We start from the raw sequence: 23,200 nt of genomic DNA, 5'->3' as shown, positions 1-23,200 counted from the left end.
CTCTCTGCCTTTTCCCTTTCTTTCTGCTCTTCCCCAGCTTCCTTCTCCTGAGGCTTTTATACAGCCCCAGGCTAATTAGGCGGCAGCTGTCTCTGCCTCCCCAATTAGGGCCAGGTTATCTCCAGCCAGCTCTAATCTATCCCCCTAAATGGGAGCTGGCATGACAGAGGGCTGAATCAGCAACCCTTTGCCTAGCACCCTGTCACACACCTCCCCCCCTTCTCCAACCACCAGGGTCACCCCTCTGTGTTATCTCCTTCCTCTAACGGGGGGGGCTCTATGGGGGAGTCTTTTCCCCTCTTTTGGGTCAGTTCCAGAGTTTCCCATGTGGGGTTCCTTCATCTCCCTCCCCCCCCCAAAAAAAAAATTACATTGTGTGTGGGGGGGGTGGATGGCCCCAGAGCTCCACTGCAACACACAGGTCCTTGCACCATTCACAGCCCCTTGGGTGTTTCCCTGTTTTTACCCCCTTCCCTTCCATCAGGAATTCGGGTTTGGTCCCAGCCCTCTCCCAGACACTTAGGGTTTCCTGTCCCCCAAGCTTGTCCAACAGGGCCTGGGTCTCTTCCTCTGGGGGTGCGCTAATAAGCGTCTCCGCCAGGTCTTGTTCTCTGATCGAGGATTCTGGGATGGATGTCTCACCCATAGCTTCACTCTCCATTCTCAGGCTCTGTTGTCTACGGGTTTTCTGCTCTGAGGTCTCTCCCCCCTTCCTCGAGGAATCTCCCCTTTTTCTTATCTTGGGCTTTCTCCCTCTGCCCCAGTCTGTACCCACCACCACTGGAGAAGGCAGCCCCTTTACTATCCTGACCCGTTGCCACTTAAAACTGCCCTGAACCTCCAGGGGCACCTGGGCCAAAGGGCATTGCCTCCTATCCCTGTGGATGCATTCTACGTCCATCTTCACACCGGGAATCCACCAGTGTGGCCTCACCAGTTTCCTTTGTACCAGAGAGCAAGCCGAGGCCGAGTCCACCAGGTCTTGCTGGGGTTTCCTCCCCTCCATTACTGGAATGGTGGACAGCTTCCGCCCCTTTCCCTGCCCTCCAGCGTTTGCCCAGACACAAAACTCTGCCCACTCACAATCTGTGTGCAGGCAGTCCCACTTCTGTGTCCCGGTTGTCCGCACTGCAAGCAGACAACCAGTCTGGACCCCATGGGAGCCCCTCGGGTGTCCTCCCATTTGTTCTGCAGACCCTTCCCAGATGGGGGTTCTGTGGGCCTTGTCTCCATTTCCTTGCTCAGCCATCCCTCCTTCCTGGGGAAGTCTGCCTCCATGTACTACTCTGTAAGCTTTACAGCCACCTCGACCATATTTGGTTGGTGCCTCCTCACCAACACCTTATGTTCTCATGGAGGCCCTGTAAAAACTGTTCTAGGACAAGCACGTCCATAATCTCCCCCACTGTCTGTGCGTCCGGCCTCAGCCAGTGGGCAGCCCAGTCCATTAACTTTTGGGCAAATACCCGGGGCTGCAACCCTCCCGTCCACCTCGCCGACTGGAACTTCTGGCAGTACTTCTCTGTGGACAGCCCCACCCAATCCAGGATGGTTGCCTTTACTGCTTCATAGTAGCCTGCTCTTCACGTACGGCCCTGTAGGCTGCTTGGGCTTCGCTGGTTAAGTAGGGAGCCAGTCGCAGGGCTCTGTCCCATCCAGCCCCCGCGGCTACTCGCTCAAAGGTGCCTAGGAAGGCATTGGGTCATCTGTCAGGCCTATTTTACACAGTCCTAAGCCTGGCGCCCGAACGCCATCCCCTCCTGTGGGACTCACCATTTTCTGCAGGAGCTGCCTTTGGGATGCTGGGCTGCTCCCAAATGAAGTCCTGCAGGCTCTCCTGCTGTTCGGCCTGCCAGGTGAGCAAGACCTGTCTCTCCAGCTGGTGGGCTTGTTGAAAATTCTCCATTGCCTTCCGCACCTCCTCCTGCTGCTTGACCAGCCATTGCAGGGTCTCCTCCATCTCCAGGCTCCCAAACACTTAGTCTAGCACTGGATCCTGGACAAGCCGCCATCTGTAGCAGAGCGTGGCAGGGCCCTCTTGGCTCCTGTCTCTGCTAGGTCCACAAAGTCACTCCAAGACCCCGGGGCTAGTAACCCCAGGTGCAGTTTATTCACAGGCTTGTTCCCACCACCATTTCACCATGTACAGTTGGCCCTTCACCATCTGCAGGCAGGAGGCAACGAGGGAAGAGCTATCTCCTGGCTTCCACTCCCTGCCTTTCCCCTTCTTTCTGCTCTTCCCCAGCTTCCTTTCCCTAAGGCTTTTATACAGCCCCAGGCTAATTAGACGGCAGCTGTCTCTGCCTCCCCAATTAGGACCAGGTTATCTCCAGCCAGCTCTAATCTATCCCTCTAAATGGGAGCTGGCATGACAGAGGGCTGAATCAGCAACCCTTTGCCCAGGACCCTGTCACAGTATGTAATGTTTGTGTAAATACTTCAGAAAAATCCCAGAAAAAAATGGAAAAACTCTTATCCACCCTCACTAAAACAAAACAAAAAAAATAACACCAGCATGGTTTATTTCTTGAATAAAAATTCTGTTTTGGGTTTTTCAACCATGATGCCTCATTGCTTCCTCTGCAATATGGTCATTTGAACACCAAATAAAGTGAGATAGCACTTAAAAGTTACAATCTGGCCCTTAATGTCAGTTATTCCATACAGTGAAGTGAGTTATCAATTTTAAACCGAAGTTTTAAATTAAAACCAATTGTCATTGTTTTCAGTCCCAACCCAGGGCCCTGTTGCTGGCAGGGTTGCCCATCACCATCTTGGCAGGGATCCTGCCGAAACATGCCAAGCTAGTCTCCAGTTATACAACCAACTCCCCATAGAGTTTCTCTGGGTCACTTCCTCCCCGTTTCTCCAGGGCTTGCCGTCTCGGGGTTCTCACAGTCTCTACTCCCTCTGTGGTGTCCCAAGCCTGGGGGTCTTGGGTCATCACCGTCTGGCTGACCTCTGCGTCCTGGAGTGCAGGCGGACTTTCCAAAGGAGCATGCAGTGCACATCCTTTCTCATCGGCAGTCAGCCCAGACTGAGCTAAGCTGTTTCCTTTTATAGCCTGGTTCCAGCTGGAGCATGCCAAGCAGAGCTGAAGGGGTGGGGCCTCCTGGGCCCAAAGAGAAGAATTAACCCTTGCAAAACCAGTGCATAGCTGGTACACTCCATCACACAGTGCAACTACTAGACATCAGGGCAGTACTAGAAGTTTCTTTTTGGAGGTTCTTAACTAAGCTCCTGGGAGAAGTCCTGCTTTGTATCCCTCCAGGTTTCATTCTATTTTATTCTATTTATGCTTCCTTCGTTACCATGTTTTCAGTACCTACAGGGAATGAGCAACTCTGACAGATTGGCGCAGCTCCAGGAGGTTGACTCCATGGGAGTGGAATCTCATCCTTCAAGTTTTCACAAGCATTTGCTACAATGTAAGGTATCTTGCAATAGACTAGCTGTCCTAAGTGGTGATTCCTTAATTTCCCTTGTTGAAATGTTTTGGCTTTTCTTCTAAAAGTGTTCAAGGCCATCCTTAAAATCTTTGCTTTCCCATCTCTGCAATCATGCAACCATAAGAGAGTGGGATTCTGGTTGGAATTTTTTTTTTTTTATTCTTGCAAAGACCTTTTACTCATCATATTAGCTTTCATTGGGGTTAGTCCTTTGTTTCACAGGTGTGATAGGGCCATTATTTGAGCTTGACAACACCTTGAAATTACTGTCTTCTAACATAGTATTTTTAGTTGCTAACACTTCTGCTAAGTGAGTAGGTCAATAATGAGAGAACTCAGTTTTTCTCCCCTCTGCTTCAGGTTTCTCCCTCCTCTTCTCCCCTCCTCCCTCCCAAAAGATAGTTTTGATCTTCCACCAGACTTCATCCCAATGGTATATACAGAATTTCATATCAGTTAGCTCATTGTTTTTGCACCCACTGTCTTAATCTGGTTTTCTCCCATGACAAAAACTAACATTTGTTGGATGTTAGATGTTTACATGTGTTCTGAAATTTTATGTACCTCTTTTACAAAAGTTTGAGACAGCCACACAGTTGTGTTCACAAAGGCAAAGCTGCCATAATGGGCCAGATGGGCCAGAGAATTTATTTCAGTCACAGTTTAGTCAGTCATGTCACTTCTCCAGAGGAGCCTCCACTTTCTGGGCAGTAAGAGCTTAGTCATTCAGATTTGAAGTGTGCAAGGCAGCAACTTATTTTTCCCCTCACAAGTTTATAGGGCATTACTATACTAACTGGATTTCACTGCATCTTGGGATACTTCCTTAGGTCTTAAATTCCTTGAAGGGGCAAAATAATATAAGCCCTTCTTCCCTGGGTATTTCTTATTACATTCACTGACCATCCTACTGTGTCCAAGATAGGTTTTGGGAAGTATGGCTAAGAATTAATTTTTGACAATTTTATTTGTCATAGGCCCCTCTTCACAAATATATTGTCACCTTGCTTTCTGGTAGATTAAACCATTGACACTATGGTTCATAATGTCTCTGTAATAGGTGGGAGAAGAGGACTACATCAAAAAGAGTTGCTGTTCAATAATTTTCCCATATAAAAAATCAGTTTCTCCTGCCAGTGCTCACTTTGATGGCTATGTAAAAAAACAAAGGGTTTTCTGACTGCAGAGAGTGAGCAGTGTAAAGTAAAAGCACAAAGAAATATGAACTGAATTCCTTGTGAAAATGATGAGTGCTTTGGAAGATGCCCAGCCTTGCAGAGATTTCCAAAGTGCAACAGCTAAATGATGTCTTTGATTCTTGAATATGGTCCCTAGTGGGCAGTATTCAAAATTAACTAGAACATTGTGACCAGTTTGTACCAAATGGCAATTTTATTTTATGCTGGTGACATTTTCAGAAAATGGCACGAAGAATGTGAGTGTTGTCAGAGAAGGAAGAATGAAAAAGTATTAAAAATCAGTATCATGCTATGGTAAAATTAAGACATTTGTAAATTTGCACACACTCTCAAAATATTTAGTTCCTAAGGAGAAATCAGAGCATCATTATATTATTCCCTTGGTCCTCCTGGATTATTTTTGTTTATTTGTGAATGCTAGTTTCTAGAAAGAAAAAAACATTTTGCCTCTGCCTGCTGAATTATAAGTCCACATGTCCTCTACAAGAGACCTGTCCTTCCTGATGTGCTTCATGTTCTTAGCCCTCAGTAGCTATAAATCATGGAATGTAACAACAGCCACCCTGATCCTGCTCTAATCTTAGTTATCAGTACAGGCATGTGGTTCATTTGGCTGTGGTTTTGGCTCATCAGTGATACAAGAATCCTCCACATCTCCTGCTGCTTGGAAACTGTATGACTTTAGCCAGTGTTGCCTTCATTTTCTTCTCCAATCTCTACAGAATTTACTGGTTCTCATGTACACTGGTCTAGCAATATGAAATAGTTGTAAAGCAGGTGTAAATTATGTTTGCATCCATTTTAAGGTGTATTTATATTGCCAAAGTGATATTAAGGGATGTAAATGAGAATTAATTTGGCCCAATGTTCTTGAGATGTCAGGCTGCAAAGGTACTGAACCTGTAATATACCATATTAACCATACCTCACTGAAGTAACATTGACATGTCCTTCAATAACAACCCCCTTTTAAGGATTTACTCCTTTTTGAAGAAGAACTTCAAGAATTGCCAAAGTCCTTTGCAGGCAAATGGAATTCAGGACTATTGCAGGATAGACAACGTAGAAGGCATTCTTCATTCCAGTCACCTAGAGGCAAGTTCAGAGATCCTAGATTGTCTCAGCCAGGGAGGAGGATATAATCTGATAAGAAAGGCCCTGAGAGACCAGAGCACCTACCTATAGGCACACCGCATGATAGGGTCAGCTTATCTATTCACAAACATAAAAAGAGGATGCCTCCATTTCTTCTTCATTGCATGGGCCAACATAGCCTTGAATTGCTGAGTTCTGGACTACATAGCATCCTTTCTAGATAGAATTGTTTTCCAAACCCTACATCAGAGTCGTAGTTCAGTCTGGAGCTCTTTAAGCATCAAGGCTTTCAGGATACTCTCAACCATCTTATAAATAACCCATCATCCTAGTTACCAGAGGATCATTGCCTTCCAAAAATAGAGTTCTTTATTCAGTTCTGGCTTTCAAGATGGAGCCATTGAAATTGATTATTCAGGCAGTGTACTTGGGAGAGTATTCACTGGGTCTCTCTAAGATTGATACACATCCCAATTCTGATACACATCTTTAATTCACAATACTGAAACGATACTACCAATCTCATTTGGTGTGCATATATCACCCAGAACATTCTCAAAGTGGTGGCTGTCCTAGCAGCAGATTTTTGTTTGAGAGAGCCAAAACTGAAATTCAGATAAAGTAAGCCTTTTCCCAGGTGAGCATATTCCTAGAGTTATATGGCTAATTTGTCATTGGTTCCACAGCAGAAGCTCATGTACGTAGAAGACCAATTCAATGAAGTAGCACACAGCATCTACCTGATGCCGGACAGATGAGGAAAAGCAACAATATCAAACACATGCACTGCTTCACTTATAACTGGTCTGGATGTAGGATTACGTACGAATTCTAGGCTCTGTGGCAAGTATAGCAGTAGTCTTCTGGGTCTACTTCCACTTAAGGCCATTTCAGGGCTTTCTTCCCTGCAGTGAAAATCAGAGTGAAAGGACTTCAAGAAACTGTTTCAACTATCACCTTGCTCCTGATCAGAATGGCATTGCAATAAGAGTCTATTGAAAGAATGCCTCTTAGAACCCTATCAATGGTTAACCTGGCTACAAATGCCAGTGTGTCAAGATGGGGCTAGCTTATGATCCAAGAGCCAATCGCACATGAATGAGGATCCTTCTTACTTCAATCTTGTGGCATGCCTATTAAAAGTACCTCTCAGACAAGATGAAATCTACCCTTTTGTAGTGAAACAATTGGTCTACTTTAGTATGTATATGAAAATATAAAAAACATTCTCAGTCTGGTGTGACAACAGAAACAACCAAATCCATAGTAGTCACACTGGCTATCCTGAAGTAACTAAAAGAAAGGCTGAACCTGGAAATGGATGCCTGCTTATTAGAATAATTTGTTGGAATGTTTAAACAGTGGCAGTTGCAGAATTCAGAGTTTATATAAACCCTATACCTCTCAATGTACATCTAGACAGCTGTAGCTTCTTCATGGTCATTGAGCAACTGAGACACCTGATGATGGGAAATGGAAGACTTGTAGACTTCAACATAGTGCTGAATACCCTCACAGACTATCATTCAAATCAATTTGGAAATTTTCAGTCTGACTCCTTTCTGTCAACGTTTTGTTCTTCGTAAGTCAATCAGACAAGCTTGAGAACTCTCTCCACTTCAGTAAGTCAGAGCTCAGAATCATACCATACTTTTCAGCTAAAGGTCAACTCCATGGTTCATCTAAACCAGGGCATAGCCATAACATCTTTTTGCCCATTTAAAGAAGAAAGACTGCATCACCCAAATATTTCCAGGGCTTTCAGGATTTATCTCGAGAGATACCATTCTCCTCCTTCCTTGACAGGTTTTGAGAAGGAATTTACAATGTCATTGAATGTTTTTTCTTTTGCTATAAGAGAAATTACATTCTTCTATCAAATTTCTATCCATTAGTTATTGGTTGTAAGAAGGGAGGACAGCAAATGTTCTGCTGTATTATATAATTTTCTATGTGTCTGCATGTGCTGTACCTGTACTGGTGTGGTTCCTTTGTGCTGAGATACAATAAAAGAATGCAATTTTCTCTGTTCCCCACTTCCTTCCTACTGCACTTTGCAAGCTAGCGTCTATCCTTCCTGGAGTAAGTCATTGAATACTCAGAGCTTCAAGCTCACCCATACAGACATAGATTGTGTTTTGAAAAACCTAATTGCCAATCTGAAATCTATTTTTACAAATGGAATTTGATATGTAGAAAATCAGCTTTATTGACAAGACATGCTGAGCCAAAAATAATTATCTGTAATTGTAACAAAGCTTTTAATTTAAAAAAAGGCAAAACCTGTCTTGCGTAGAGAATAAAAGAATAAATGGACGCAAATCAGATGTCAAGAATTATAACATTCAAAAATCAGTCGGAGAACACTTCAGCCTCCCTGGTCACTCGATTACAGACCTCAAAGTTGCAATACTCCAACAAAAAAACTTCAAAAACAGACTTCAATGACAAACTGCAGAATTGGAATTAATTTGCAAACTGGACACATTAAATTAGGCTTGAATAAAGACTGGGAGTGGATGGGTCATTACACAAAGTAAAAACTATTTCCCTATGCTAATTTTTTCCCCTACTGTTACTCACACCTTCTTTTCACCTATTGGAAATGGGCCATCCTGATTATAACTACAAAAGTTTTTTTCTCCTGCTGATAATAGCTCATCTTAATTGATTACACTCATTATAGTTGGTATGGCAACACTCATTTTCATGTTTCTGTGTATATATAACTTCCTACTGTATTTTCCACTGCATGCATCCGATGAAGTGGGTTTTAGCCCACGAAAGCTTATGCTCAAACAGTTTAAGGTTCTCTAGTCTGCCTTACTTGTAAATGACCATTTGATTTCTGAATAAAGTTCTCTGATCAATTAAATATAGCTCATACATAGAAATTTTCTCACTCTTCTAGTCCCCATTTGTTTTTTCCCCACTTTAGTGACAAAAGCTCACCACTTTTTCATCAACTTAACATGTGGGTAACATTTCTCCATATAGTAATATATTTCACAAGATTTTTAAACATTAAGAAACAGAAATCTTTAAGGATGGGGAGAATCAAAGGTGTAAGTTCCTTTTTTTTTTTTTTTATCCAAGTCATTAGTGGCTGTCAAGATGACAATGTTGGGTTGGGTTTTTTAAATTTATATTCCTTCTGTACTATTTTTTAATAATTTTTCTTTTTTTTCCCTTTTCACTTTATAGTTTCCTCTTTCATTTAGACCTAACTCTCTATGGAAAAAGCTTTCCTTAATTATGTCTGAGATTTTTCACTATATTTTGTTTGTGAAATATTCTTTTAACTATATCTACTTGTTCCCATTTATGATTTAGTAATCGCAGTTCAGTGATTCAAAATGGAAAGATAGATATTGTTTAGAGTGATAGGTGGTAGAACAATGGGATGGAACTGAGCATAGGAAACTAGAGTGAATGCCAGAAAAAATCTTAACTTAAAGATTTAATTATAAAGTAGAATATTGAATATACTGTAGGGAGGGGGTGATAAGCCTCAGAAACATTGGAAAGTCCAAAAGGAACTTTACAGATTCTCATATCATGGTGAGTAATAAAGGCTATCAAATTCCTGGATTTTGGCGATACCACTACTTGCCAGAAACATTTCCTAATGTCAAGTTTAGTGAAAATGATTGAGCCTTCATGGCATGAAAAATATTATAAGTTGTAGATATAAGGTAATGTTCTCTAACCGCGGCTTTATTTAATTATGTTAGATTTACACAAAGTCTAATCTCTTCAACAGAGATGACCCAGGCCTTGCTGATAGTGTGTGGGGGGTGGGGGAGGGGCACAACCCTGAAACAGCTTGAGTCATGCCCCCCAGACAAACTTCCCCCTTTGAAAGCAGTGGCCTCTCCCTACAGCTCCCAGCTGTTCCTCTGCCTCTTCTGGCAGAATTAAAGCAGAGGCCCTCTCTGCAACTTCCAGCTGTTCTTCCTGCCTCTGCCTCTCCCTGCCCTGTGCAACTTAAAACTCACAGGCTCAGCTACCTCACAGGGAGGGGGCCCAGCCACATCATGTGACCAAGCAGTCTGGGAGGGCACATGATCCTGCATTTCTCCCCCATACATCACCTCTGCTCTTCAATCTCTTTTAGGGCACAATCAATATATACCTCTACCCCAATATAACGCTGTCCTCGAGAGCCAAAAAATCTTACCGTGTTATAGGTGAAACCGCGTTATATTTAACTTGCTTTGATCCGCCGGAGCATGCAGCCTTTCCCCCCCGCCCCCAGCGCTGCTTTACCGTGTTATATCCAAATTCGTGTTATATCAGGTCGCGTTATATCGGGGTAGAGGTGTATTTGACATTCATTCTGTTCCCTTGTGTGCTTATTAATTCTGTCATCAAGCATTTTATCCAATTCCTGGTTCACAGCTTCTATGAGGGCATATGGAACATGTTGCAGTCTTAAGGGTTCTGGTGTGACTTTGTCACTTACGTAATCTTATGACAATATCTTTTATTTTCCCTGAGGTCTTTGAATAAAGAATCATATTCCTGGACAAATCTATTGAACACGTTTCTGGAATTTACTATTTGATTCACCCCATGTGCCTACCAGAGTACGTGTGAATTAAAGCTCATTTTCCAACGTAATAAAGGGTTTACTGTACCCTTCAATAATGTTTAGGGTAGTCAATTATTTTTTGTCAAGGTCCAGATTTCTTGGTCAAGGTATAGTCAAGGTCCAGACTCCAGAGAAAATAATTTAAAAAATATCAGCAATAATTATGATAAATAAAAAGATTTTGGGGTTTGTTCAAAAGTGTCTGGCGGTCCAGATTTGGAGTCATGGTCTGTCTGTTGACTACCCCTGCTCTACACATTATAGGACAATTTCACTGAATTGTGTAAAATGGCCTTTAAAAATCCAAAATTGTCTGGTAGAGAATCCCATTTGCGTAGAGAAACTTTGGTAGCAGAAAGCGGGCAGTGGTATCTCTGCATCAGGGAAACATCAGAGGCAAGGCATAGGCAGGAGGGGGAATGTTGGAGTGGAACTCCACTGCATCTCATCCTATGGACCTTATACCTGTGGTGGAGGTTAAATTATTCCTTGCTGCTGTAACTACCACTGGGGTCAGGCCTCCATATGTCAGGGAATCACAACCTCCTTTGTCCATTAACAGTCACGGTCTTTCTTACTTCCAAGTTAACAAAATAAACACAATGCTCTGACTATGAATTGGCCTTATTATCTCTCCTACTCCCTTTTTTACTTGATATTGCATTAATTTAGAATTTCTGTCCATTTTTTTCATTATTTGCTTTCCTTCTGCAAACTGCAGCATAGCATCCACTTTTTTACAGGACATGCATTTAACGTTCCTCATTCCACATTTATCTTGTATCTGTGTAGATAGTCTACAATGATAAAAGGTACTATTGTCATGTGCAGTGGTAGAATTCTAATTTTATTCTTATGCTAAAGCATCATCTTTTTGATTGACCTGACTGTTAGCTGTAAGGTGAGACAACTGTGTAAATACTCATTTCTGCAGGCACAACAGAAATAAATCTAGATCCGCCCATGCTAACCAATACAATCATGTCATTGTAACTGCTCTTTGGAGAGTTAAACCATTCTGTTTATCTGCTTCATGTAGTCCACTGATAGTCTGATCAAAGGCGTCCATCTGCATCTTATATACTGCATACAAATTGGTTACATTCAAGCTGAAAGACTCGGGTAATGGTATATTATGGCTTGCCAGCTTTCTCAAATATCCTCACCAAACTGCTGTCTCATTACCAAATTGTATTTTCAAAGGAGCGGGGATCTGAGGTTTCAGTATAATATGTTAATTTAACTATTACTATCAACAACATAATGGATGAAACCAAATTTAGTGTCTCACTCAGAGAATCTCTAACCTCTGTGGCTGAGATTTTCAGAGCTACTTAAGGGATTTGGATGCTCAATTTCCTTTAATTATAATTAAGACTACATTTTAGTCATGGGTATTTTTAGAAAAGTCATGGACAGGTCACGGGCAGTAAACAAAAATTCACTGCCCATGACCTGTTCATGACTTGTACTATATACCTCTGACTAAATCTTTGGTGAGCGGGCGCCCAGGGATGTTGTAGGTACTCGGGGGAGCAGCCAGGGGGGCGCCGTGGGTGCTGGGGGGTGGGCGGCAGCACGTGGCCCAGGACTCCCGCTGGTGCTGGGGGGCGGTTGGTGGGGCTGGCAGGCTCCCTACTTGGCTCCGCACCTCCCCGGAAGCAGCAACATCCCCCTCCCTCAGCTTCTAAGCAGAGGCACAGCCAGACAGCTCTGCACGCTGCTTCCACCCCATGCACCGTCTCCGCGGTTCCCAATGGCCAGGAACCACAGCCAATAGGAGCTGCGGGGGTGGTGCCTGCAGTTGGAGGCAGCATGCAGAGCCCGCTGGCTGTGCCTTTGCCTAGGGGCCGAGGAATGTCGCTGCTTCCAGGGAGTCCCCCAAAGTAAGCAATGCCCAGAGTCCTCACCCCCTCCTGTGTCCAAACCCCCTGTCCTGAGCTCCCTCCCACATCCAAACTCCTGCTGCCACTGGTGGAGGAGGGCATGTTGGCCTGAGACTGCCCCAGCAGCAGTTGATGCGGCTCGCCCAGGGCAGCTCAGGCAGCCCCCCGGCCAGCCATACTGGCCAATGCAGAAATCACGGAGGTCCTGGAAAGTCACGGAATCTGTGACTTCCATGACCAACTTGCAGCCTTAATTATAATGGTAAGTAGATATCCAAATACTCTAGGCATATTTGAAAATCTTGACCTGTATATTGTCTCTGTGTCTCTACCCTGTTTTATCCTCCCTCTGCACTTCCGGTTGCATACATGCAGCATCCACAAAATGTAACTATGCCACAAAACTGCTTGAATTGTACGGTATCTTCCTGTTCCATTGTAAAGTTTGGGCCAACTCCAATATTCCTTGAAGTCAATGGGACTGCTTCATTTCATTTCAGTCTTCTGTTCTGTTCTGATCAGGCTTCATATCATGTTTTCAAATATACTCATCTAGTTCTGCTACTTATTGTTTATATCTTCTTCAGATTTCTGCATAAAACAAATAGATCTGATTAACTACACTGTGTACAATGAGGGCCTGATTTTCATTTCCACTAAGGCTGGTGCAAAAAAAATCAGGTCCTTAAATTGTTAGCAACAGTGACATAGTGTGTGACTTTTTTATTCTTTTATAACTCATTTATTTCTTAACATTTTTTACTACATGCTGTAACTGGCAATTTTGAACTTCTAAAATGAAGAGTTTTGAATTAACAAAACTTTCAGAACACACTTGCAAAAATTATTAAATAGTGAAAACAATATTTTTTTTAAAATGAGCAAACTAAATATTACTAACAGCAGCAGAGGAACAGGCTTTGAAAATGTAAATGAAGGATTTGTGTAGAAAGCTGTCAGCCATGTGAGTTAACTTTTCCCTGGTCTAATTAGAGCTTTTCACTTTGATGAACTTGACTGTGATAGTTAAGCTTGATTGATCTAGGGAAGTCAATAGATAAATGTAAGAAAACAGTTTACTGCACAACAGGTGTAAACTACTAATGTGTTTACATAATCTGATTTATAGGAACATATTTATATTTTGTTTTCTGTTCTACATATTAACAGGATATATCTGGTGGTAATATTCACATGATTAATTGCAGAGCTGTGTGATCAATTACATTATCTTGTACCTTTAATTGCTTTGCCTGCTCTCTGCATGCTAATCCGTCTCCACCATAACAACTTCTTTCTTTCCAAATTTCTTTAAATAGACACCCTTTTAAAAAATTAAAAATCATACTACAAAAATTTTTGTTTTTCCAACTCCATTTTCCTAAAATTTACAGTGGTTTGCGTATATGATGAAAAATATTCAGATATGGACTAATGAAAAGTTTAAGGCTCCATATTTCATGGACTGTTTGATTTTTATTGTTACACGCCTCCCCCTTTCCAATGGAATATACAGCATTTTTTTCTAGTCCTGGTAGATTGTAAAATAGCTCACCTTAAAATTACAATACTGATTATTTATTTTTAAAGAGTCTATTTTAGGTATATTAAAATAAATATATTAGTTATTCCTTTTTTCCCCAAGAAGACCTATTATAGTGTTGGACTCATTTACTAGTAAAGCCTGAGGCCACAGGCAGAGTGATAAGAAAAATATTACCAATTTTTAAAATAAAACAGCCCTAAAACAGTTTAAAAACATAGATGGCTTGAAGAAGAAAATACATGATGGTGTGATACAGTGCTTTATTGGCACTTAGTTGGGTTAATTTACAAAACTTGTAAATTGTAAACCACTTGTAATACAGCAATTCCAAACTCATGACAATAAAACCTTTATACCAGGCCACACTATGCTGGGTATGTGTGTATATGTTTGTTATGGGAATTTTCAATCCCCTTTACTTGAAAACCCTTACCATTTATTTAGGAAGCACCACCTAATGGGTGTTTGTGGTCTATATCTTGTATGAATAAAAGCTTTTTCAGGAACAAGTTTTCTTTTATTATGGGTCAATGGAAAAGTTTTAGCAATTAATGTAATATTTTTTGCTTTTAATTAAAAAAGGAATGGATTTGCCATAATATACTAATATACTAAAAAAAGTACTTATTGGCATGAGGTATTGTTTTTAAAAGAGAATTGTGAGTACAAACCATATTATCAGTGTCTGTGCATTTCAGTTCCTCTACCAGTATTTACTGTTGTTTCTCAGTCAAGCAAGGATGCATGAGATGAGAGCATATTTGAATAATTTTCCTTATATTGTCTAGATGTTGGCAGTCAGAATCCCCCAAGATGAATGTATTAACAGGCATTATGCAATTACTCTGCTAACTAAAATGACTTCTTGCCAGCTTCAAAAGCCTGACAGTTTCTTCCATGTTTCTCACCCATTAGTAGTGCTCAGTCCTTAGCCCAGTTTCAATTTGTCCTATATACTGTGGAACTTTGACAAATACTTTCTGAGCAGCTCATCCAAAGCCTATGGAAGTCAAGTATTACAGTATCACCTTTCTCTCATGTGCCCTAAACCAGTTCCGTTGATGTGCAGTATACACCTGCTTCTTGATTGCCATGCTCTTATTCTCTAAGACTGCTTACACTGGCCATAAATGGCTAAAATCTTTATGCATTCACTATTGCAAAGAGCTTTCTTTAGGTACTTTGTATCTAACAGGATGTCTGAACTGTTTGTGAATTAACCAGTATTTGTGAATTAACCAGTATTTGTAAGAGGCCTTGGAAGAGGGCACTGGTTTGGGGATGCATGTGCATATCCCAGTGCATGTTACAGGTCTGGGCCCTTTAAACCTAAGAGCTGTAGTCACAGGCATATGTTTAGAAGTAAGCGTATGACACACAGTAAACCAGGACTGGTCTATATTACAAAGTTAGGTCAACCTAAATCAACTTACTGTGACATTTTGGAAATCATCCACTGGATTCTGTCACTGCCTGCCTATAACCTTGTGGTGACTTAATGCTGTACATCTTTGGTTCAGATCCCTGATATCAATAACCTGCCCACAAGCACAAGGTCTCACTCTAGCTTTCACCAGCCCACTCCTTTCAGGGTAATACCAACAGTCCTTCCAGTTCCAAGTCTCCCTAAATCTACTTCCTGAGATCTTAATTACCAGATGCTTGGACTTTTCCCCTTTGGTTCATCGCCCTGACAGTGTGAAACCACCCCACTAGTTATCAGCTGCCTTTGGCACACACACTCCATATAGTAGTACCTACTTGGAGTAAAAATAAACAAAAGGTTTATTTAACAGAAAAACACAGATTCAAAGATTAAATAGTAAGAGAGAGCAAACATATACAAGTTACATAGGAAATAAACATATAGAGGCAACCTCAGGCTTTACACTTCTATATTGGATAAAATCTCTTTTTTCATACAAGCTACCTATTGCCTTATTACAGTGTACCCTTTATAGGGGGGATCCAACGTTTCAAAGACAGCCTCCCACCTAGAGGCTGGCCTCAGTTTCTGGATGGATTTCACTTCAAACCCCTTCCATTTTAAAGGGCTTTGCAGTTTTTTTCTTCAGTCACTTTACTGGATCTAAGTTCTCTCAATAGCATGGTCTATGATTGAGCTAGGACACCACCTGTTTTTTCATTAGTGAGGGAAATGGAGCAAAAAATGAATATGAGTGGGAGTAAATGTCACAAAGTCAACAGCGAAAACTGAACTTTTAACCCAAGCTGGACAGAGGATTTTCTTTTTAATATGCCACCTCGTTTAAATGCAAAATCTTTGTGTTTAATTACCAAACCACTTTATCTGTCTGTGAGGTCATCAACATGAGGCATCACTTTGAATCAAAGCACAGTAACTTCAACGCAGCCTATCCTCCTGACAGTGTTGCAAGATGTGACAAAATTGAAAATCTGAAGTCTTCATATCACACTTCAAATGTCATTCTCACAACATCAGCAACTGTACAGGAAAAAGCAACAGCTGCTTCTCTTCAGATAATGTGGATACTAACTAAAAAGAAAAAGCCTTTCCTGGATGCCAAGCTTCTGAAGAAGTGCACATTGGACATGCTGGAGGAGCTTTTTTCTGGAGATAAAAACAAAGATGACATTGTGAACCGTGTAAAGCAAATTCCCCTGTCTGATTCAGTGTGAAAATTGGAGGTAATTTATGAGGATTGTCTGTCAGCACTGCTTTCCAATCTTAAAAATGCCAAGTGTCTCTTGCAGTGGACGAATCAAGTGATTTAAGTGACATTGCCAAGGTATCACTGTTTGTTAGATTTTATAATGGTGACATTTTCAAGGAAGAATTTTTGTGCTTAATACCATTAGAAACCTACACCACAGGAGTGATCGGTTTTGCAAAGGCAAAAGGCTTTTTTGAAAAAAAAGGTTTAGATCTGCAGAAAGTAGACTTGCTTGTTACAGACAGAAGTCCCTCCATCACAGGGAAAGAGAAGGGCATTGCTTCACATTTGGCAGTGATACACCCTTCATTAAATACACTTCACTGCATCATTCACTAGGACACTGTGTGGTAAGTTGTCTGGGTACTTGGAAAAAACAATGGGTATTATGATGAGATTAGTAAACAACATACGCTCAACTTCTAGCTTGCAACATTGTCTTTTTAAAGCTTTCTTTCAAGACGTTTCAGCCAAATACAGTGACATGTTGCAGCACAATGATGTTCACTGGTTAATTAGGGTGTGTATGTTAGAAGGGTTTTGTGTGCTTCAAAGAGAAATAATAGAATTTCTTTCAAATCATAAGACCAACAATATTCATGATGTCTCCTCTATGTCACAGGTAGCTTTTCTGTGCGATATTACTGGTCACTTGAATCCCCTCAACATGCAGCTCCAAGGCAGTGCAAGCAGTGTGGAGAATTTGTTTGAAAAAATGTGTGCCTTTCAGAAGAATCTTGAAATCTTTCAGACAGACTTAACAGGATAAATGTTGTACTTTCCCACATTGTGTGTTGTTGCTACAGATGAAACCTTGAGGACAACGATGCAAGAATTCCTAAACAATCTCATCAAAAATTTTAAAATGCAATTTAAGAATATTAAAATTCCAAAGGATTTTCTTTTATTTATTTGTAATCTGTTTGTTGTCTATGCTGATGGATCTTGCCCTTCTGAAGCAAAGAACATTCTTGATTCAATTTATGAAGGTGCCTTTCAATTAGAAATTGTAAGGCTCCAGAGTTCAGATGTCTTGAAGGCAAAATTCAGAGAAATGGGACTTTGTGGTTTCTGGACTCGATATGCTCCCAGTTTCAGAATAACCAGAATCTAACCATCTATCTTTTAAAAATGTTTGAATCAACGTACCTCTGCAAATCTAGGTTTTCTACCATGAGCATTATAAAAACCCAACACCCCAATCGCCTGATAGATGACCATCTTCACCAATGCATGCGCCTTGCCGTGACCTCCTACAAACCACTCTTCACAGACCTTGCCAGAGATCATCGATGTCACCTCTACCATTAGAGATTGCCACAAACGGGTAATAATATTGATTTATAAACTTTGTTAAAAGATAGAAACACTAATATTTATGTTACAATCAAGGTCTTTGTTTATTGGCAGTTGAAGTTTTGTTTTGTTTTTGTCAGCCTTCTGTGCAAACGGCCTGCCTCTTGTTAAAATTCACAAATCGGCCTGCGGGTAGATCTAACTGAGTATCACTGAGTAGACACTTACTATAGCAACAGGAAGGGTTCTGCCATCGCTGTGGGTAATCCACCTCTCTGAGGGGCAGTAGTCTAGGTCAGTAGAAGAATTCTTCCAACATCCTAGTGTTGTCTACACCGGAGTTAGGTCAGATTAACTACATCTCTCGGGTGTGGATTTTTCACACCTCTAAGAGATGTAGCTATGCCAGTGTAACTTTTCAATGTAGACCAGCCCCCATGTTCACACATCATCAGCACTCCTGCCATTGTGCTTGAGCCCTGATCTTGAAATATCACCTCAAACAGGGAATTGAGTTTCCATGGTTTATTAAGTCTTTGGCTTCTCTTCTGAGATTACTAAAAGGGATGCCAGTTAATGCCATTTGTGATGTGCCTCAGTCCAGTTTGTAGTGGATACAACAATTTAGTGGCAACAACTGCTAACCCAGGCTAGATTTAGACCAGCCACTAAGAGGTGAAAAACTCTGTATCCGCTGTGCTATCCAACTCCCTCTCCTCTTTCCTCTTGCCTCTCCTCAAATGATTTAGCTTAGTTTTAATTTCAGTTCAGAAAGAAAGAGTTATATAGTTGATTCAACAGTTCTGGATGAAACTTTTACTGTAAATGCAAAAAGAACAGGAGTACTTGTGGCATCTTAGAAACTAACAAATTTATTAGAGCATAAGCTTTCGTGGGCTACTGCCCACTTCTTCGGATGTAAATGGATTTTTTCAGGTCATAGTTCATCTGGCATTTGAAAATTGTGTTTACATGTTAATAGCAATGTAAAAGGTTGGCGTAGCAACTTCATTTGTTTCTTCCATCCTTTACATAATCTAGAAAAGGATTGCTATAATTAAGGGAAAAGAACAAGGCAGGAGGAGATGTTGGGAATGGAGTTAAAATATATGTACTATAGTAAATCTAATGTTGGTCTGGCATTAAAATTTTCTGGTTGGGCAGCACAATTGTTTAATTGGGAATCTTAATGGCAGTGGCTAAAACCTCTACTTCTGAGTCATGGGCACCTGTATTTTATTCTGTCAGGTATCAGCAATGATACTTGTCAGGATTGATAGTTCCATTTACAGCACATCTGTGTTTCTGATCATATGGTTGACACCTTCTAACTTCAGTTTATACCACAAAGTTAAAACATTAACTGGAGTGAAAGATAGGATTTTTTTCTATCAGTGTGTTAGGACCTTACTTTCTCTATGAACCAAATCCAGACAATCACAAAATATTAAGTAATATTTATCCTCGAAGAAGAAAAAGAAGAAGAAGAAGATAGTGAATTCAGCATGCAAAGTTTTGGTGCAAAATTGGTAATATAAAGAAAAAATAATCTCAACAAAAACAAGTTTAAGATGACTTGTTAAAGCATCACTTATTCCAGAAACTAGAGTCTGTGTCCTTGTGCTCTAGAGATGTCTCAGAGAATCAAATTAATGTCTTGCATGTACTGCTAATTGATTGTGTGGAAATTTTTTTAAGTTCACTTTTTCTTTATTCTTCTGTCTTTTTACCCATCTTCCCCCATTGTAGCAAATTAGACGGCCGGATGAAAGCAAAGGAGTTGCTAGTAGAGTTGGATCCCTCAAAGTAAATATGTTTCTAACATTTATTTTGCAAGTTTTCTTCTATAGCCTTCACTTTTCCTTTTGGAGGGGATGTGAGGGAGGGAGGGGTCTTTTCCATTTCTCACCATCCCATTGTTTTAATTTCAGTATTTTTATCACTGTGGGTTCACATTTTGTTTGTTTCTGTGCTACACATAGAAGAACAAGCTGAAGGCAGGCTGCCAAGTAGTTAGCTTTGAATGTCACCCCAACTAGGAGATAACAGCCTCCATAAGGTGTCTATAATTTGGGGTCATGATTACAGGGCTTCTCCGATTGATGTCATTCAGTGCGTGTTAAGTGCCTCTTATGTATGAAAAAGACTTACTCATTTTCAGAGTATAGTTTCCCCCTTTAAAGAGTAATTAAATTGTTGTTTTAGTGCTCTCACTGTTTGAAATTAATTCCAGAAAAGATCATTGTTATGAGAATTGATTAATTTATTTAGTATTTATATGCTTGAAAATCAGAAAGGTGTGCGAGAGAGATAGAGAGAGAGAGAGAGATCCATTCATCTGTGCCTAATACAAATGGAGCCACCATTTAGCTAATAGTATTAGGCCATTTCTCTGCCTTCGTTGTAAATATAAAGAGCATCTAAATCAGTGCCCACTCTTGTACAATGTGTCACATTAAAATTTCTTTAATCGTACATTCTTGCTAATGCTATTGTATTTAAAAGACATATCTAAATAATCCAAATTTACCAAAATGCTGAAGGCACATAATATAGGCTACCCTGTTTAAGATTCAGCCCCAACAATAGCTTTTTAAAAATAATTTTAATATTTCACTTTTTTCCACTTTATTTCCTTTTCAGCACTTTATGAAGCACTATTTTTTTTTCCTTCTGCACTCTACTCACCTCTCCGGCCTTTTTTGGTTTTTGCTTTTTATTTTATTTTTATATGTCTGTGTGTTGCCTGTGTTCCAGGAGAAGCCATCCTCTCTGTTTTCTAACACTGCTATACAGCTGCTCATTGTGAAAATGTTATTTCACTGAGCATAAAGAGAGGGAAGGAAAGGTTTAATTATTTATCTGTTTCCGGTAATGACAACATTTAAATTGATTTCAGTATAGAAAAAGAAACCAGTTTCTATTTGTTAATGCCAGTGATACCTAAAAGCATCTGTAGCATTCCTCATTGTCAATCTCTGTGAGGTTTTAGTGTTTCTTCTTTAGTTTTGGGAAGAGATTACAGTTACAGTGCAAATGAGGGAAACACTACATTAATGATGCACTGTTGTTTCAGCGGTAGACAATGCAACGCAATATGAATTCACAGAAGGAAAAAAATGAGAGCAACACTGTTTCCACTGTGTTGTGGGACTTGTATATGTATATAACTACCTCTGATTTCTGCTTTTGAGTAGAACCCTGCATTATAACTGTATATGCTTAATGCATATACTTATGTGTAACATAAGTGTATGTATAATTTGAGTAAAAGAAAGCCTTTTAGGGTTGGGACTCAATTTTTTTTTAATGAGTGTTGCTCAAATGTCAATTTAAAAAAAAAAACGGGGGCTCAATTTTCAAATGTAAACACCTAATTTACAGTTCCCAGTTCTGTATCTGACTGCTCAAATTGGAGCTTAGCTACCTAAAATGCTAATTTAGGCACAAGAGTCTAATATGAACATCTAAATATAGAATTGGACACTGTACCTGAGATCCCCAAGTTTGAAAATTCACCCCAAAGAAGTTTTCTGTGATTAGACAATTTTCAACAGACTAGCTTGCCAAAAATAAAACATGTAAACAATCTTCCTGATAGCAAATATCTTTAGAATGATGTGTCCATGTACTTGTATTTATCTTTCCCATACTGAAAAAAGAGCATTGTTAATCAAGAAAAATAGCTGGTTTCCAACTTCAGAGTTTACTGAGCATGTATATTTCTGTTGTGCAAAGAACTTTGACGTCTTGAAATGTTTTGCCAAAGGCAGTGAGAAATGTGTTATGCTATGATCTTATTTAAAAAAAAAAAAAAAGATAAAAAGAAAGAAAGAAAAAAGAAAAAAAGTGAAAAGAGAACAGGTTGCTTTTTCAATTCATTTTCTGATGTTTACATGTAGCTCCATCGAAAGCTGGAGGAGCTCAGAGATCACCTAGAAGGCAATGTCAAAGGATGCTCTCTCCGAGTAAATGTACGATTTCACTCGGTGATTTATTTATTTTTAAATTTCCGCTGGTTGGTAACACCAAATCTGATTGGTTTTGTCCTCTCATCTCCATCTTTTTCCTTTCTCTCTCTTTCTCCCTACGTGTTTCTTTCTTTTCTAGCTGGGGTTTCATTGTAATGTATGAGAGAATTCTAACATACCTATTGGGTTTGTTTAAAAAAAAACCTAGTGCCTTTTTAATTAATTTTGACCATATTCTGGCGGGTTTTAATGGCAGAAAATGATTAAACAACTACAAAAACTCCCTTTCCAAAATCAAAATTGTATTTGTAGGTCATTCCTGAACATTGTAGTTAAATTAAATCCAGTAAGTATCCCCTGTTTGAAGGGCAGCCTATATCTAATAAAAGCTGTAGTTGAACTGAAAACTATGAGCTGGTTTGAGGTAATCCAGATGCATTGGCTCAGATATAGTTCTGTCCTTGAGATTCTTGGGCCCACATTTGATCTAAAGAAAAAAAATAGAAATTTTAATGTTGAATGCACAGCTAATCAAATTTCACAGCTTCTTTTGAGTTAGTAGAATCCTTTTAATAAACAAACATTCAGCACCTTCTGAGATTTTTATCATATTTGTGTTCTAATTAAAAAAAATTCATCCAGAATGCAAAAAATCATATGAAATAAGGATTAGTGTCCAGCATATAATTCATGACACCTCTATGAGTGTTCAGTGTTCATAGAGCCAAAGAAATCTACAACAAAGTATCCAGTAGAGCATTACAGATAGTACCTCATTCCTAAAAGAGAAGTCGCCTTGACATTTTCAGACCTGCTTCTTGACTTGATGATAGAATTTGAAAGGCAAATTGCATCATGCAATATTTTATGAAAATAAGGAAAGAACATGAGCATGATAGGCATAGCAAATTATGTCTTTGTTTATGCAAAAAGATCAGTTGCATGAGTCTTCTTCACAAAACATCATATGTAGATCCTTGTCCTGGTTTGTCTCCCCCATACACTGAGGCAGCTGGCTTTACAGTTATCACCATTTCGATTCAAAATCCAATATGGTGCTGTGAAAGGGAAGGGAGAGCTTCAGACTGATCATTTTACCTATTACTTTTGGTGTATCTGAACATTTCAATTTTCAGCTAAATATCAGACATAAAGATAATCCCTGCTCATTGTCAAGTCCCTGAACTCATAATCTTGTGCCAGTGAGATGGAAGAATATTGAGCTGCTGGTTGGCAGCAGCTTTCTGTAAAATCAGTTTGATGAGCACTTTGGATCTCATGTCATTTCACTGGCATACATTTCTAAGCAGCCAGTCTAATTGTGCACATACGATTTTTTTTTTAATTTGGTAAAACATTGAACTTCTTAGGTCTTATAAGGGCAGAGGATGAGTCTTTTATTTTAGGATTCTCAATCCGAAATCCACAGTATTAGTGGGTGAACATATAGCTAGCAAAAAGTGCATAT

At 40.1% G+C, this 23,200-nt stretch overlaps 1 protein-coding gene across 16 annotated transcripts in view; it reads left to right on the top strand.

Moving 5' to 3' along the window:
• The window catches only part of GPHN (gephyrin), a 539,113-nt gene that overhangs the window by 383,840 nt on the left and 132,073 nt on the right, over positions 1 to 23,200 (top strand). For 8 of the 16 annotated variants that reach the window (XM_034769381.1, XM_034769377.1, XM_034769383.1 and 5 more), the window contains 2 exons: positions 19,511 to 19,567; positions 21,664 to 21,735. The exons of 5 other annotated variants lie outside the window; for them this stretch is intronic. In XM_034769381.1, the coding sequence (XP_034625272.1) occupies positions 19,511 to 19,567; positions 21,664 to 21,735 (129 nt within the window). The remainder of the gene's footprint in view (positions 1 to 19,510; positions 19,568 to 21,663; positions 21,736 to 23,200) is intronic. 3 more of the 16 variants (XM_034769380.1, XM_034769387.1, XM_034769388.1) reach the window with 1 other exon arrangement.

This window comes from Trachemys scripta, chromosome 4, assembly GCF_013100865.1.
Source record: "Trachemys scripta elegans isolate TJP31775 chromosome 4, CAS_Tse_1.0, whole genome shotgun sequence".
Taxonomy (NCBI): Eukaryota; Metazoa; Chordata; order Testudines; family Emydidae; genus Trachemys; species Trachemys scripta.
This window is presented reverse-complemented; position numbering and strand designations above follow the sequence as displayed.